The sequence below is a fragment of the Enhydra lutris genome, unplaced genomic scaffold (genome assembly GCF_002288905.1).
Source record: "Enhydra lutris kenyoni isolate GAN:26980312 unplaced genomic scaffold, ASM228890v2 scaffoldscaffold93, whole genome shotgun sequence".
In the NCBI taxonomy this organism is placed as follows: domain Eukaryota; kingdom Metazoa; phylum Chordata; class Mammalia; order Carnivora; family Mustelidae; genus Enhydra; species Enhydra lutris.
In genome coordinates, this window is record NW_019154177.1 from 4,188,797 (window position 1) to 4,204,553 (window position 15,757).

A 15,757-nucleotide genomic window follows, 5' to 3' on the forward strand; every position below is an offset into this window, starting at 1 on the left:
CACCTCTACTCCCACCCTTCTCCATCTGCTCCTCCACTTGCCATAAGGGGGAGATTAGACCTCTGTATATAAAACACCCTGTTAGCCAAAGTTCATGGCCTCTGGCCTAAAAGCAGTCAGGAGCAGTTGGACCTAGTGCCCTCCGGATTGGGAGAGAGCCACGGGCTTCTTTTCTTTGGGGCTTGCAGGTGGCCAAGCTAAGGTTACAGAACAAACTTGGCAGACACCTAAGGGTCCCAAATCATCCTATCTTCTCCTATTCTTCTCTTCCATTTGCTCACCTGAGCATGAGTACGGTTTCCTCCCACTCTTTCAGGATCTCCTTTCTTGCCTTTCACATATAATACATATAATTTGAGCTGTAAGATCACCATCATTTCATGAAGAGCTTCTCCGAATTTTTCCCATGGGTTAAGTGCTGCAGACCAGATACTTCTTGACGGTTATATTCTGAGACTAGCATTTTCTGAATCCTTGTTTCTTGGTCTTAAATCTGTCCCACGCCTCCCGCCCTGCCACGGAATCATCGTCTTTGCTTGGGGAGCAGGAATCTGAGCGTGCAGCAAGCTTGAGATAAGGTCCGTAAGAACAGCCAGAAGCGAGAGACCAGAAGGCTTGCTCTTGTGTAATCCCGTGCAGGTGTCGGTATCTGTTGCCAAATCCTGAACGAGAAGCCAGCGCCAGCTGATCGTCATAAAAGCTCTCCCAGCCACTGTGGCTTCGGAGGCCAGGGACGCTGGTCCCCCTGATCCACGTGTGTGAAAGATGTCCGAGGGATCTGCCCTCTGAGCTGAGGTGGCCCAGCATGCGGACCCTCCGTCTAGGCAGGTGAGTCTCTCTGTCTCTCTCTTTTTCTTTTTTGAAGAAAGCAAAGAACGCTTACAGACAAGTTTGCTAGGGTGACCATACTCATTTCATGTTAACAAGAAATCTGGAGGACTCCCGGGTCAGAAAGTAGCCATGCCCCCTGCTCAGGACATTCACAGTTTGGCTGATAGCTTTTTCCCCTCTCCCAGGTGGAGTTTGTTTGCTGTTCTGGTGAAGTTAAACAGTAGTTAAACAGTTGACTGGGAAGTGTTATTATTTTGAAATGAGGCTTGGTTTTCCGTGTCAGTGACCTGCTTAGAGGGAAAACAGTGGATCTGGGCCCGGGTTTCAGGCCAGTTGCCACAGCTCTGAGCACTTTGTGTCACCAAGGAGCGGCGAGTAACGAGGGCATGTCTGTTCGCAGGTTCTGGCTTGGCCTGCTGATTGCGCTGGGCTCCCTCTGCCCGGCAGGCTCGTGCGGCATCTCCACGCACATCGAGATAGGTAAGTGCCTGCACCTGGCCATGGGATGAGGGATGCTAAGTCTGTCAGAGGGCGTTCAGGAAGAGATGTGGAGTCTGTCCCATGTATTGGTAATGAGTTTCCAGGACTGCAGTGAGCCGGGACTGGAGGCGGGTGGGTTCCGTGTAGGGGCGGGCAGGAGGCTCCAGAACAATGCCTGGTTGATGATCCGGTCCCAGGCTGTTCCTCCAGGTGGGCAAACAGGAGGAGCTGGAGGAACTCGAGGCCGCCGTGCAGCAGGACCATAGCATGGGAGAGGAGGAAGATGGGTGGAACTCGGTAGGACTAAGGAATGTGTTTTTGTTGTTTTATATTTCCAAGTATGCATACAAGGCCACTTGTGGTCACGGGAGTGGGTCCCCTGAGTCAAGTTTTTGGCTCCAGGGAGGGCAAAGAAGCGAGGGAGTCTGACCACTGGCATTAGAGGGGCCCGGGATGATGACAGGAGCTGGGGAGGACAGGTTCGGGGCTGGAGGCCGAGTAGCAGATACAGGCACATGGTGGATTTGGTTCTTGAAGTGTATTTTATATATATATATAGTTTTTTATATATATATATATAGTTTTTTAAATATTTTATTTATTTATTTGATAGAGATCACAAGTATGCAGAGCAGCAAGTGGGGGTGGGGGGGTGGGCGGGAAGCAGGCTCCCCGTTGAGCAGAGAGCCCGATGGACCCTGGGATTATGGCCTGAGCTGAAGGCAGAGGCTTTAACCCACTCAACCACACAGGCGCCCCTGTAATATATGTATATATTTTAAAAGATTTTATTTATTTGACAGAGACACACTGAGGGGGAAACACAAGCAAGGGGAGTAAGAGAAGGAGAAGCAGGATCCCCCTGAGCAGGGAGCCCGATGTGGGGCTCGATCCCAGGACCCTGGCATCATGACCTGAGCCGAAGGCAGACACTTAACTGACTGGGCCACCCAGGCACCCCTATTTGTAATTTTTTTTTAACTCATGGAAAATGTAAGCCAATTTGTAATGCCATGAGAAACATTTATATTCTATAACAGTTTCAGATTGATTTCAACTATATCTGATGTCTGGGTTTTCTTTTAGATAAAAACAAGAATATTTTATAGTTAGGCCCCCTGGCCAGAAGGTACCAGTCAGAACAAGATTACAAATAAGGTGTGAAACTTCCCAGTACCAAATAGACCAAGGTATTCATTGAGTTCTGGTGGACAAGAACCTGTGATCCCAGAATTTTGCCTCCTGAAAGGGCAGGAGAGGTCACGGAGCCCGGTCCCTGTACTTCATGTACAAGGAAATCGATCTGGAGAGTCTCCCAGCTCACTCGTTAGAGGGCTGGCCTAGGATTGCAGCTCCCGAGAGTCAGGCCAGTGCTCTTTCCAAACACATTTATTGCTAAGAGGTAGTCAGGAAACAATAGAAAGGAGAATTAGACCCAGCTTCTAATACCAGCTCTGCTGTACACTAAGTACGTGACTCAGAGCGGTTCATTTTCTGTGTTCCTCTTCTGTAAAGCAGCCGAACATCTCTGTGATTTTGAAAGTTTTGTCGTTTTGTTGTTTTTGTTCTTTGAGATTGAAATTGCTAAAATTAAAAGTGGGCTGAGAAGAAGTATAAATGAAAATATTCAAGAATAAGTATAAATGGAAAGCTTTTAATCTTTGGAATTTTTTTTTTGAATTTTTAAATAAGATTTTATTTATTTACTTGACAGATGACAAGTAGGCAGAGAGGCAGGCAGAGAGAGGAGGAAGCAGGCTCCCCGCTGAGCAGAGAGCCCGATGCGGGGCTTGATCCCAGGACCCCAAGGCCAACCCAAGCCGAAGGCAGAGGCTAAGCCTCTGAGCCACCCAGGTGCCCCAATCTTGAGAATTTAAACACAGATGAAATATGAAATCTTAATGAAATCATATAACTGCTTGCCTTTTTTCAGTAGGTGCCAAAGATCCTAATAGATTATGCTGGATATATGTTTCATATATATTAATCTATTAATACAATATTAAACATGGTAGTACATTATATATAAATATCTATTAAACATGTTTATAAGATTTATTAAATGCAAACATATTACCAGTCTATATATTATGAATATATATCAACACATTAACCATTGACTATAACACATTACCATTCAATATACATTGAATATATTAAAATGTAAACATTAATATTTAATAAAAATAAGTATATAGCAAATATATGAATGTTTATATCTATTAAATATAAAATTAAGTATATACTTTTAATTACCTATTCTATATATGATATGAATATATAAATATTAATATATTAATATATTAAATATATTAATATAAAACTTTGTTTATGTGAACATAATTGAAGACCATTCCTAACCACAGATTTTGAGGAGTCATATGTGAGAGACAAAACTCCAACATCTGCTAGTTATTTAGAGGATTTTGTAAATATCTTGGTTCACATTTTCACTCCTTATGTAAAGCCTGTCGGGAGGCCAACGGTTCTGTGAGTTAGTTGGAATAGGCCTCGTGCGGTGGTTTGCAGCTGGAAATCCCCCCAGTTCTGTGTGCAGGTTACTGGTGTGGGCTGGGAGTCTGTGGCTTCTAGTGTTAGGCTTAGAGGAGTGGCTCTATTTTTGTATGACTTACAAAGCTGGATGTGATTCACAACAGGAGTAAGGTGTCCCCTTTGAATGTGCCTTCAGAAGGCATGTTTGTCTTAGAGATTCTAGGAAGATTCAGGGTGTGTGTGTCTGTGTGTTGGTGTGTGGGTGGAGCAGGTGACCTGGGATTTTTTTTTTGGGGGGGGGGTCCATCTACTGTGGCCCAACTGATGATAAAACATTTGAGAGTAATTGACTCGTCCATGGTTTTGGCCGTGTGTCCTATTTCCTGCTGAGGGTCATTTATCTCAGTGGGTTGTTGAGGCAAAATAAAATGAAGACACAGGCTGTTTACCGAGCTCCTACCGTGTATCAGCCACTGTGCTCATCACATCACATGTATTTTGGGTGACCCTCTCAGCACACCTTATTTACTTACTTTTACCCGGGAGGGAACTGAGCCCTGGCTTTAGCAGGGCGGTGGTGCCAGATAAGCAGAAGCTTCAAATCGCCATGCAAACTTGATTCGTGTTTTAGCAATATAAATATCATCTGAATCTTACCATGCCTAATGAAAGTGACTAGTGAGTACACACTTAATTTTCGTTTCCCCCTTCCTTGATAGAGTAACAAAATTATTTTCCTTTTACTTTATTTTTTTTTTAAAGATTTTTATTGATTTATTAGAGCACGAGCTGGGGGAGAAGCAGAGGCAGAGGGAGAAGCAGACTCTGTGCTGAGCAGGGAACCCAGTGTGGGGCTCGATCCCAGGACCCCGGGATCATGACCAGAGCTGAAGGCAGACACTTAACTGACTGGGCCACCCGGGCGGCCCTTATTTTATTTTTTTAAGACAGAGGGAGAGAGATGAGGGGCAGAGGGGGAGGGAGAGTCTTAAGCAGACTCCATGCTGAACATGGAGCCTGCTCGAGGCTCGATCCCACAACCTGAGACGAAACCAAGAGTGTAATACACAACAGACTGCTCCACCCATACACCCCCATTTTCTTTTAAAATATCTTGAATAAGTTCTGTCTCAGCTACAGTTGAATTTAATTGATTTACTTATTTCTCTCAGGACACAGAGCTCTGGAGTTTCTCCACCTTCAGGATGGGAGAGTTAACTACAAAGAGGTATGAAGTTTAATTTTTTTCCTCATTCCTTGTGCATTAACTCTCTTCCATTGGTGCCAAAATAAAGGTCCTAACAGATATTTAGGCAATTTTAGGAGTCAGTTTTTTTCTTCATAAAACATTGATCTTTAGGATTATAAAAGGTGTATGTCCCCTCCTGTACTACTTGAACATACAAATATATATATTATATATATACATATAATACATGTACTTGAATATACATTATATATGTTTGTATTATATAACATATATACAGTTTATACTTGAACATACATACTATATGTTATATAATTAAGATATTTTAATACTATTATATATTTATTTTTATATGTATAACATGTGTAACTTATATGCAATTATATATATTATATATAACTTAAATAGTATCACTGGGATATTTTAATGATGAATCAAGATTTGAAGAATTGAGAGAGAACTTTTTAAAAATGGTACATCTTTTTGCTTTTACAAAGAGAGGTCACGCCTGAGATAAATTATTTTTCACCTCTTGACTGCAATCCTATAAAAATTGCATCAGCACAAGGAGCAGGGAATGTTTATTCAGAAGTCCGCTTTGAGATGCTGGTCTGTGTCTCCTCCCACTCTATTCTTGGTAAGACTATCCAATGGCTCTCCTGTACTTATCCTCAAATTGGTTCTGTTCTGACGCTATACACTCTGGTTCTAGGCTAAATAATGCTTTGTGCAAAGATGATTCTTAATACTTAACATTTGATAATAGAGATTAATATTCCCTGGTGACATCAGAATTGAATCAAATTATTACCAGTAAGTATCTGTAATTCAGTATGGGAAGCAGGATGGCAAGATATCTGAAATCTGTCATATTCTCAAACCACTTTTAGACGTTTGTTTCAGCTTTTTTTTTTTTTAAGATTTTATTTATTTATTTGACAGAGAGAGATCACAAGCAGGCAGAGAGGCAGGTAGAGAGAGAGGAGGAAGCAGGCTCCCTGCTGAGCAGAGAGCCCGATGCGGGGCTCGATCCCAGGGCCCTGAGATCATGACCTGAGCCGAAGGCAGCGGCTCAACCCACTGAGCCACCCAGGCGCCCTGTTTCAGCTTTTTTACTTGGCAACTGAATAGTGTTTGATTAACTTCATTGACCCTGGTGGAGGGTAGCTAGGGATGAGGGAAGAAGCAAGAACCTGCTGAATTCATCATGTGAACAGTCAGTCGTGAGTGCGTGCAGAGCAATTTTCTCGTAGAGATACACTTGTATCATTAACTTAATTTGAAATGTGTGAGCTGGACACCTATCCTTCCCCTCCGTGTCGGTCCTAACGCAGATACTGATGTCGTCATTGGAAATGACTCCGTGCCCTGAGTGCTTACACTCCACCTTCAGTTTCTGAGGGTCGCACTGCCTCACCTCTTATGATACAACCGATCCCTTTTTATGACGTAGTTTGTGTCTCTGTATGTGGGACTTGTAGTGTCTCTTTCTCCCCATTCACACCTGCTCTTCGGGGACTTCCAGACTCACTGGGGTCTGAATTTTGTTGGTTCTGGAATTATCTTTTGTTAATATATCCAGAGTTGACTGCTCTTTGAAGCCTTTGACTTCTACAAAGAGAATAATGCATAAAGCTGAGAAAATCAGCATATTAATTTATAAGAACTATCAGAAGCAAGCTCACCTCATATTGGTGGTCATTATTGCCCTGATACCTTTTTCCTATCCTTATTTAGTCTTCAAGTGTAGTTGACAGATACTGCTATATTACATATGTACAACACAGTAACCCCACACTTCTGCACATTGCCGCGTGCTCACCACTGAGAAGTGTGGTCGCCACCTGTCACCTTGTGTTATCACAATGTTACTCATGGTGTCTCCCGGGCTGTACTTTTTGTTTCCATGACTTGTAACTGGAAGCTTGTACCTTAACTCCCTTCGTCTATTTTGCTGATCCCTCCCTACCCTCCACCTTCCCTCTGGTAACCAGCAGTTTTTCTTCTCTGTATTTAAAAGTCTGTCTGTTCATGTATTTCTTAGATTCCACATGCACGTGAATTCATACGGTATTTGTCTTTCTTGGACTTACTTCATTTAGCATAATAACCTCCAGGTCCATCCATGTTGTCACCAATGGCAAGATTTTATTCTTTTTATACCCGAGTAATAGTCCTTGTGTGTGTGTGTGTGTGTGTGTGTGTGTGTGTGTGTGTGTGTGTGTGTATGCGCGCGCGCGCGCATAATCACATCTCCTCTCTCCATTCACCTGTCTATGGATACCTGGATCGTTTCTATAGTTTGACTATAAATTCAGGTGCATGTATCTTTTTAAATTAGTGTTCTTATTTTCTTGGGTAAATACCCAGCAATGGAATTACTGGATCCTATGGTATTTCTATTTTTAATTTTTCGAGAAGCCTCCATACTATGTTTACAGTGCCTGTGCCAGTTTACATACCCACCAACAGTGTACGATGATTCCTTTTTCTCCACATCATCATCAACACTTATTTCTTGTCTTTTTGATACTAGCCATTCTGACAAGTATAAAGTGATAATCTCCTTGTGACTTTGGTTTGCATCTCCCCACTGATTAGTAATGTTGTACTTTTTTTCATATGTGTATTGGCCATCTGTAGGTCTTCTATGGAAAAATGTCCTCAAGTCATCTGTTTCTTATGGGATTGTTAAGGGGTGTGTGTGTGTGTGTGTGTGTGTGTGTGTGTGTGTGTGCGCGCGCGCGCACGCAGTTATAGAAGTTCTTTCTAAAGTTTGGATATTAAACTTTTATTGGATGTATCATTTGAAAATACCTTCTTCCATTCAGTAAGTTACTTTGTTGTTCTGTTGTGTTCTTTTGTTTTTTTTTTTTCCTGTGCAAAATCTTATTATTTTGGCATAGTTCCAGTAGTTTATTTTTCTTTTGTTTCCTTTGCCTCAGGAGACCTATCCGTAAATATGTTGCTAAAGCCAATGTCCTATTTTTCTTCTACCTATATTTTCTTCTAGAATTTTTATGGTTCCAGGTCTCACATTCAGGTCTTTAATCTATTTTATTTTTGTGTTTGGTTTAAGAAAATGGACCAGTTTCATTCTTCAGCATGTTGCTGTCCAGTTTTCCCAGCAACATTTCTTGAAAACACTCTTTTTCTCATTGTATATTATGACTCTTTTGTCATAGATTAATTGACTAAGTGAGGGTTTATTTCTGGGCTTTCTATTCCATTCCATTGATCTATGTGTCTGTTTTGGTGCCAGTACCATACATTTTAATTACTGTAGCTTTGTAGTGTATCTTGAATTCTGGGGTTGTGATATCTCCAGTTTTGTCCTCCTTTCCCAAGATTTCTTTGGATATTTGGGGTCTTTTGTGATTCCGTACAAATTTTAGTATTGTTTGTTCTAGTTCTGTGAAAAATGCCATTGATATTTTGATAGGAATTGCATTAATCTGTAGATTGCTTTGGGTAATACGGACGTTTTCACAACATTAATCCTTCAAATCCATGAGCACAGAAATTCTTTTCATTTGTGTCATGTTCAGTTTTTTTCATCAATATCTTACGGTTTTCAGAGTATAGGTTTTTCACGTCCTTGGTTAAATTTATTCCTCGATACTTTATACTACTTGGCACAATTGTAAATGAGATTATTTTCCTAATTTTTCTTTTTGCTATGTCATTATGAACAAATAGAATTGCCACAGATTTCTACATATTAATTTTGTATCCTGCCACTTTATTGAATTCCTTTATTCTAATAGCTTCTTCGGTAGTCTTTAGGGTTTTCTATATATAGTATCATGTCGTCTGCAAAGAGTGACCATTTTCCTTCTTTCTTACCAGTTTGGATGCCTTTTTTTTTTCTTGTCTAATAGCAGCAGCTAGGACTTCCAGTACTCTGTTGAATAAAAGTGGTGAGAGCAGACATCCTTGTCTTGTGTCTGACCTTAGGGGAAAGGCTCTCAGTTTTTCCCCATTGAGAAGGATGTTAGCTGTGGGTTTTTCATGGAAGCCTTTATCATGTTGAAGCATGGTTCTTCTAAATCCACTTTACTGACAGTTTTATCACAAACAAAGGTACTGTATCAGATTCTTTTTCTAGAGCTCTTTAGATCATATGATTTTTATACTTCTTCTTAATGTGATATGTCACATTGATTTAAGAATATTGAACCACCCTTGAATCCCAGGAATAAATCCCACTTGATCATGGTGAATGGTCCTTTTAACACACTATTGAATTTGGTTTGGTAATAAGTGTTGAGGATTTCTGCATCTGTGGTCGTCAGGGATACTGGCCTGTAGTTCTCTTTTTTTAGTGTTGTCTTTGTCTGGTTTTGGAATCAGGGTAAAGCTGGCCTTGTGAAATGGATTTGGAAGTTTTCCTTCCTGTTCTATTTTTTTGAATAGTTTGATAAGAATAGGAATGAATTCTTCTTTAAATGTTTGGTAGCACTTCACCTGTGAAGCCATTTGGTCCTGGACTTTTTTTTTTTTTTAAGATTTATTTATTTATTTATTTATTTGACAGACAGAGATCACAAGTAGGCAGAGAGGCAGGCAGAGAGAGAGGGGGAAGCAGGCTCCATGCGCGCGCGCGCGCATAATCACATCTCCTCTCTCCATTCACCTGTCTATGGATACCTGGATCGTTTCTATAGTTTGACTATAAATTCAGGTGCATGTATCTTTTTAAATTAGTGTTCTTATTTTCTTGGGTAAATACCCAGCAATGGAATTACTGGATCCTATGGTATTTCTATTTTTAATTTTTCGAGAAGCCTCCATACTATGTTTACAGTGCCTGTGCCAGTTTACATACCCACCAACAGTGTACGATGATTCCTTTTTCTCCACATCATCATCAACACTTATTTCTTGTCTTTTTGATACTAGCCATTCTGACAAGTATAAAGTGATAATCTCCTTGTGACTTTGGTTTGCATCTCCCCACTGATTAGTAATGTTGTACTTTTTTTCATATGTGTATTGGCCATCTGTAGGTCTTCTATGGAAAAATGTCCTCAAGTCATCTGTTTCTTATGGGATTGTTAAGGGGTGTGTGTGTGTGTGTGTGTGTGTGTGTGTGTGTGTGTGCGCGCGCGCGCACGCAGTTATAGAAGTTCTTTCTAAAGTTTGGATATTAAACTTTTATTGGATGTATCATTTGAAAATACCTTCTTCCATTCAGTAAGTTACTTTGTTGTTCTGTTGTGTTCTTTTGTTTTTTTTTTTTCCTGTGCAAAATCTTATTATTTTGGCATAGTTCCAGTAGTTTATTTTTCTTTTGTTTCCTTTGCCTCAGGAGACCTATCCGTAAATATGTTGCTAAAGCCAATGTCCTATTTTTCTTCTACCTATATTTTCTTCTAGAATTTTTATGGTTCCAGGTCTCACATTCAGGTCTTTAATCTATTTTATTTTTGTGTTTGGTTTAAGAAAATGGACCAGTTTCATTCTTCAGCATGTTGCTGTCCAGTTTTCCCAGCAACATTTCTTGAAAACACTCTTTTTCTCATTGTATATTATGACTCTTTTGTCATAGATTAATTGACTAAGTGAGGGTTTATTTCTGGGCTTTCTATTCCATTCCATTGATCTATGTGTCTGTTTTGGTGCCAGTACCATACATTTTAATTACTGTAGCTTTGTAGTGTATCTTGAATTCTGGGGTTGTGATATCTCCAGTTTTGTCCTCCTTTCCCAAGATTTCTTTGGATATTTGGGGTCTTTTGTGATTCCGTACAAATTTTAGTATTGTTTGTTCTAGTTCTGTGAAAAATGCCATTGATATTTTGATAGGAATTGCATTAATCTGTAGATTGCTTTGGGTAATACGGACGTTTTCACAACATTAATCCTTCAAATCCATGAGCACAGAAATTCTTTTCATTTGTGTCATGTTCAGTTTTTTTCATCAATATCTTACGGTTTTCAGAGTATAGGTTTTTCACGTCCTTGGTTAAATTTATTCCTCGATACTTTATACTACTTGGCACAATTGTAAATGAGATTATTTTCCTAATTTTTCTTTTTGCTATGTCATTATGAACAAATAGAATTGCCACAGATTTCTACATATTAATTTTGTATCCTGCCACTTTATTGAATTCCTTTATTCTAATAGCTTCTTCGGTAGTCTTTAGGGTTTTCTATATATAGTATCATGTCGTCTGCAAAGAGTGACCATTTTCCTTCTTTCTTACCAGTTTGGATGCCTTTTTTTTTCTTGTCTAATAGCAGCAGCTAGGACTTCCAGTACTCTGTTGAATAAAAGTGGTGAGAGCAGACATCCTTGTCTTGTGTCTGACCTTAGGGGAAAGGCTCTCAGTTTTTCCCCATTGAGAAGGATGTTAGCTGTGGGTTTTTCATGGAAGCCTTTATCATGTTGAAGCATGGTTCTTCTAAATCCACTTTACTGACAGTTTTATCACAAACAAAGGTACTGTATCAGATTCTTTTTCTAGAGCTCTTTAGATCATATGATTTTTATACTTCTTCTTAATGTGATATGTCACATTGATTTAAGAATATTGAACCACCCTTGAATCCCAGGAATAAATCCCACTTGATCATGGTGAATGGTCCTTTTAACACACTATTGAATTTGGTTTGGTAATAAGTGTTGAGGATTTCTGCATCTGTGGTCGTCAGGGATACTGGCCTGTAGTTCTCTTTTTTTAGTGTTGTCTTTGTCTGGTTTTGGAATCAGGGTAAAGCTGGCCTTGTGAAATGGATTTGGAAGTTTTCCTTCCTGTTCTATTTTTTTGAATAGTTTGATAAGAATAGGAATGAATTCTTCTTTAAATGTTTGGTAGCACTTCACCTGTGAAGCCATTTGGTCCTGGACTTTTTTTTTTTTTTAAGATTTATTTATTTATTTATTTATTTGACAGACAGAGATCACAAGTAGGCAGAGAGGCAGGCAGAGAGAGAGGGGGAAGCAGGCTCCCCGCTGAGCAGAGAGCCCGATGCGGGGCTCGATCCCAGGACCCTGGGATCATGACCTGAGCCAAAGGCAGAGGCTTTAACCCACTGAGCCACCTAGGCACCCCTGGTCCTGGACTCTTGTTGAGGAATTTTTTGATTACAGATTCAGTGTTTTTACTAATAACTGGTCTGTTTATATTTTCTACTTCTTCTTGATTCAGTTTTGGCAGAATGTATGTTTCTAGGAATTTATCCATCTTTTCTAGTTTCTCCAATTTGTTATGTAACGTTTCATAGTATTGTTTAATAATTCTTTGTATTTCTGTGGTGTTGGTAGTTATTTCACCTTTTCTGATTTTATCGAGTGCTTGCTCTTTCTTGAGCTCTTTCTTGAGGAGTCCGGCTAAACGTTTATCAGTCATGTTTATCTTCTCAAAGAACTAACTCTTGGTTTCATTGATAAACAATAATTTTGTTCACTTATTTCCACTCTAAACTTTATTATCTCCTTCCTTCTACTAACTTTGGGCTTTGTTATTCTCTTTCTAGTTCCTTTGGATAAAGATTTGATTGCTTTTTTGAGACTTTTCTTGTTTCTTATAATAGGCCTGTACTGCTCTAAGCTTCCTTCCTAGAGCGGTTTTTGCTGTATCCCAAAGATTTTTTTTTTTTTAAGTAGGTTCTATACCCCACATGGGGCTTCAACTTATGACCCTGAGACCTGACAGTCCTGTGCTCTACCAACCAGGCCAGCCAGGTGTCCCCACAAAGATTTTCGGTCATTGTGTTTCCATTTTTGTGTGTCTTTATGTGTTGTTTCATTTCCTCTTTGACTTCATCATTGACCGTCCGTTGTCACTAGCATGTCGTTTAGCGTCCATTTGTTTCTCCCCTAGTTTTTTTTTTTTCTTATAGTTGATTTCTAGTTTCATACTGTGATGGTTGGATTCACTATATAGATTTACTTTCTATAAAAATAGACATAATTTGCTATTTTAACCATGAAATCCTACAATGGTAGTTATGTGGTTGGTGCTGTCTTCTCTGCCCCACTTCCTTCTGCCTGCCTACAGGAGAGATTTGTCCTTTTGTGATTAGAGAACTGAGAGATGCTCACTGTAAAACACTCTGAGACAATGAATGTTGACACTTGGCTTTATATCATTCTAGACATTGTTTTTTAATTTATTAGTACTTTCTTCCCCCCAAATTACACTCTACACACTATGCAACTTGCTACTTTTCATTGAATATATTGGTGATATCTTTCCATGTCAAAAAAGATGTTGAGAATCAATTAGAACAATTACATATTTTTCTATTACCATACTGTATCATAATTTATTCAGCCAATTTTATATTTTAACTTTTTACTTGGAAGTAATTAAAAACCCATAGAAAAGCTGGACAGTTGGGCAATCTCTATATGCTCTTTACCATATTCCTGTAGATCCTCTATTGGCATATTTGGCCTTTCATCCTCTCTGTTGTCCCCCAAGGGAAGGAGGTAGAACAGGGAAGGAATGAAGGCCTTTATTTAGTGTCTCAGAATTGCACTTCAGGGGAGCACGGATTCCAGAGTAACCAGAAAAGTGTCCAACTCATGCAGGGAAAGCAAGGGGATTTTACGAGAAGGAAGAGAGAATTACAGGATTTACATAAAGCAGAGAAGAAAAGAATGCTGCTGTATTGGTGCTAACCAGTGGAACCACTTGTGATGACTGTCTTACTGATCATCGCTGCTATCAAGCCAAAGTCCTCCTGTGTATTTATTGACTCTGCTGTCCTCATCTGATCCAGATGCCAGTGGCTCTGTTGAAATCTTATGAGCCAACCGCTTGTCAAAGAATTGCTGCTTCTGGCCCAGTTCAGTTTGTTAGTTGGCATGAAAATGGAGTCTCTCATGGCTAGAGATTCCATGCAATTCCACACTATTTATACATACTGATTTCTTTTCCCCTGGACAATTCTCGAGTGAATTCCTGGTGTGATGCCCATTATCCTTCAACTCATGATCGTGTATTTCCTAAAAACGAGGACACTCCTATGGAGCCACAGCACAATAATCAGTCAGGAAACCAACATTGAGTAACACTCTCCCCCAGTCCTCAGACTTTATTAAAATCTCTCCAGTTGTCTCAGTAATTAATCTTCTTTCTGGTTCCAGGACTGATCCAGGACCATATGATCTAGAACAGTTCCTCAGGCCTAATTTGTCTTTAATGACCTTGATATTTTGGAAAGGGCACAGTCCAGTAACAGCCAAATGTACCCTAGTTTGGTTTCATGTGCACATTCCTCCTCGCAGGTTACCTTTTTTTTTTTAAGATTTGATTTATTTACTTAGCGCATGTGGGTGAGCGCAAGGGGTTGGGGGAGGGGCAGAGGGAGAAGGAGAAGCAGACTTCCGTCTGAGCAGGGAGCCCGATGCGGGGCTCAGTCCCAGGACCCCAAGATCATGACCTGAGCTGAAAGTAGACGCTTAACTGACTGAGGCACCTGGCGCCCCTTGCAGGTTATCTTTTGACAGAAACATCACAGAACACAGAAGCGATGCCGTATTCTTATGGCATCGTACCAGAAGGTTCATGGGGTCAAGTGTACTGTTTTGGTGATGCTGAATTTTTCCTTTCTAAGACTTTCATTGGGTGGTTCTTTAATATTCCTTTCCTGAGATTATTTTGGTGGTGGTGGGTGGGGGTTGTTTCAAGTATGTTTGTAACTGAAGTATTTTATGATGGCTGCTTTAAAGTATTTGCCAGGTAATTCTAAAATTTCCACCATTTTGGTGTTGGCCTCTATTGGTATCTCCTTTCATTCCTTCTGAGATCCCTGGTTCTTGGTGTGATAAGTGATCTTTGATTAAAACCTGGACATTTCAGGCATTAGGTTACGAGACTCTGGATCTTACTGACTTCTTCTGACACCTCTTTGGGAAGGAAACAGAATGGGGAGGGTCACCCACCTCCTGACTCTCCTGACTGCCAACTTGGGGTAGAAGTCAAGGTTCCCTCTGAACCTCCACGGACACCTCTCTGGCTGGGAGGGGTAGAAGTGCCCAACTATTGCTCTTCTCTGTGGCCTCTACAGATACTGGGGGGGTGTCTCCTCATGGTGGTGAACTTCCTGCCCTCCCCAGGGCCTCTTCTGATCCCACCCAGTGGGGATGGGGAGAGGCGCCATGTTACTGCAGTTGGGATTGGAGGCCCAGGCTCTCCCCATTGTCTCCACTGACATGGAGGGGTAGGGACGGGGGACAGATGAAAGTCCTGGTGAGGGTAGGGCCACAGTGTTTTCTGTGATGTTCGGCTGGAGTAAAAGGCTATTGTCTAAAAGTTTTCTGTCTTGGTAGGCTGCCCTTTTCTTGGTCTTAGGGTTAGAGAAAGCAGGCTTTTGTTGTGGCATGTGTGTGTGTGTGTGGGGGGGGGGTTTATGCCCATTAGAGTTTCTAGGTTGGCATGCTTTCCGAGTATCCAGTTTGGGATCTCTGAGGCAAAGAGAAAGCCCAGAGAATTGACCAGTGTCTTCTTCTGGCCCTGAGCTCCCAGACACCTCTACCTCTCACGGGCTTCTTATGCTCATTTTGTGTACAACGCCCAGGGGTTAGCTTAGCAAGAGGAATAAATACATCTGTTCCCTCTTCCTGGGAACAGAAGTCCTAGTGATGTTAATTTCTATCTCCTGGTTAAGATGATGTCTTCACATTTTTTACAATGGAAAGTTAATAGTATTTTCTGCTTTTTAATTAGCAAGTAAATATTTTGTGGGGAGAGATCTTAATGTAAATATCTTGTTTCTCATCAAGTTTTA

The 15,757-nt window shown here is 40.6% G+C and overlaps 1 protein-coding gene across 1 annotated transcript in view; it reads left to right on the plus strand.

The window, feature by feature from the left end:
- Positions 1–1,217: 1,217 nt before the first annotated feature.
- Positions 1,218–15,757, plus strand: part of LOC111138612 (glycosylphosphatidylinositol specific phospholipase D1) — a 55,621-nt gene continuing 41,081 nt past the window's right edge. The window contains exons 1-2 of the mRNA XM_022490624.1: positions 1,218–1,311; positions 4,977–5,032. Of these exons, the coding sequence (XP_022346332.1) occupies positions 1,218–1,311; positions 4,977–5,032 (150 nt within the window). The remainder of the gene's footprint in view (positions 1,312–4,976; positions 5,033–15,757) is intronic.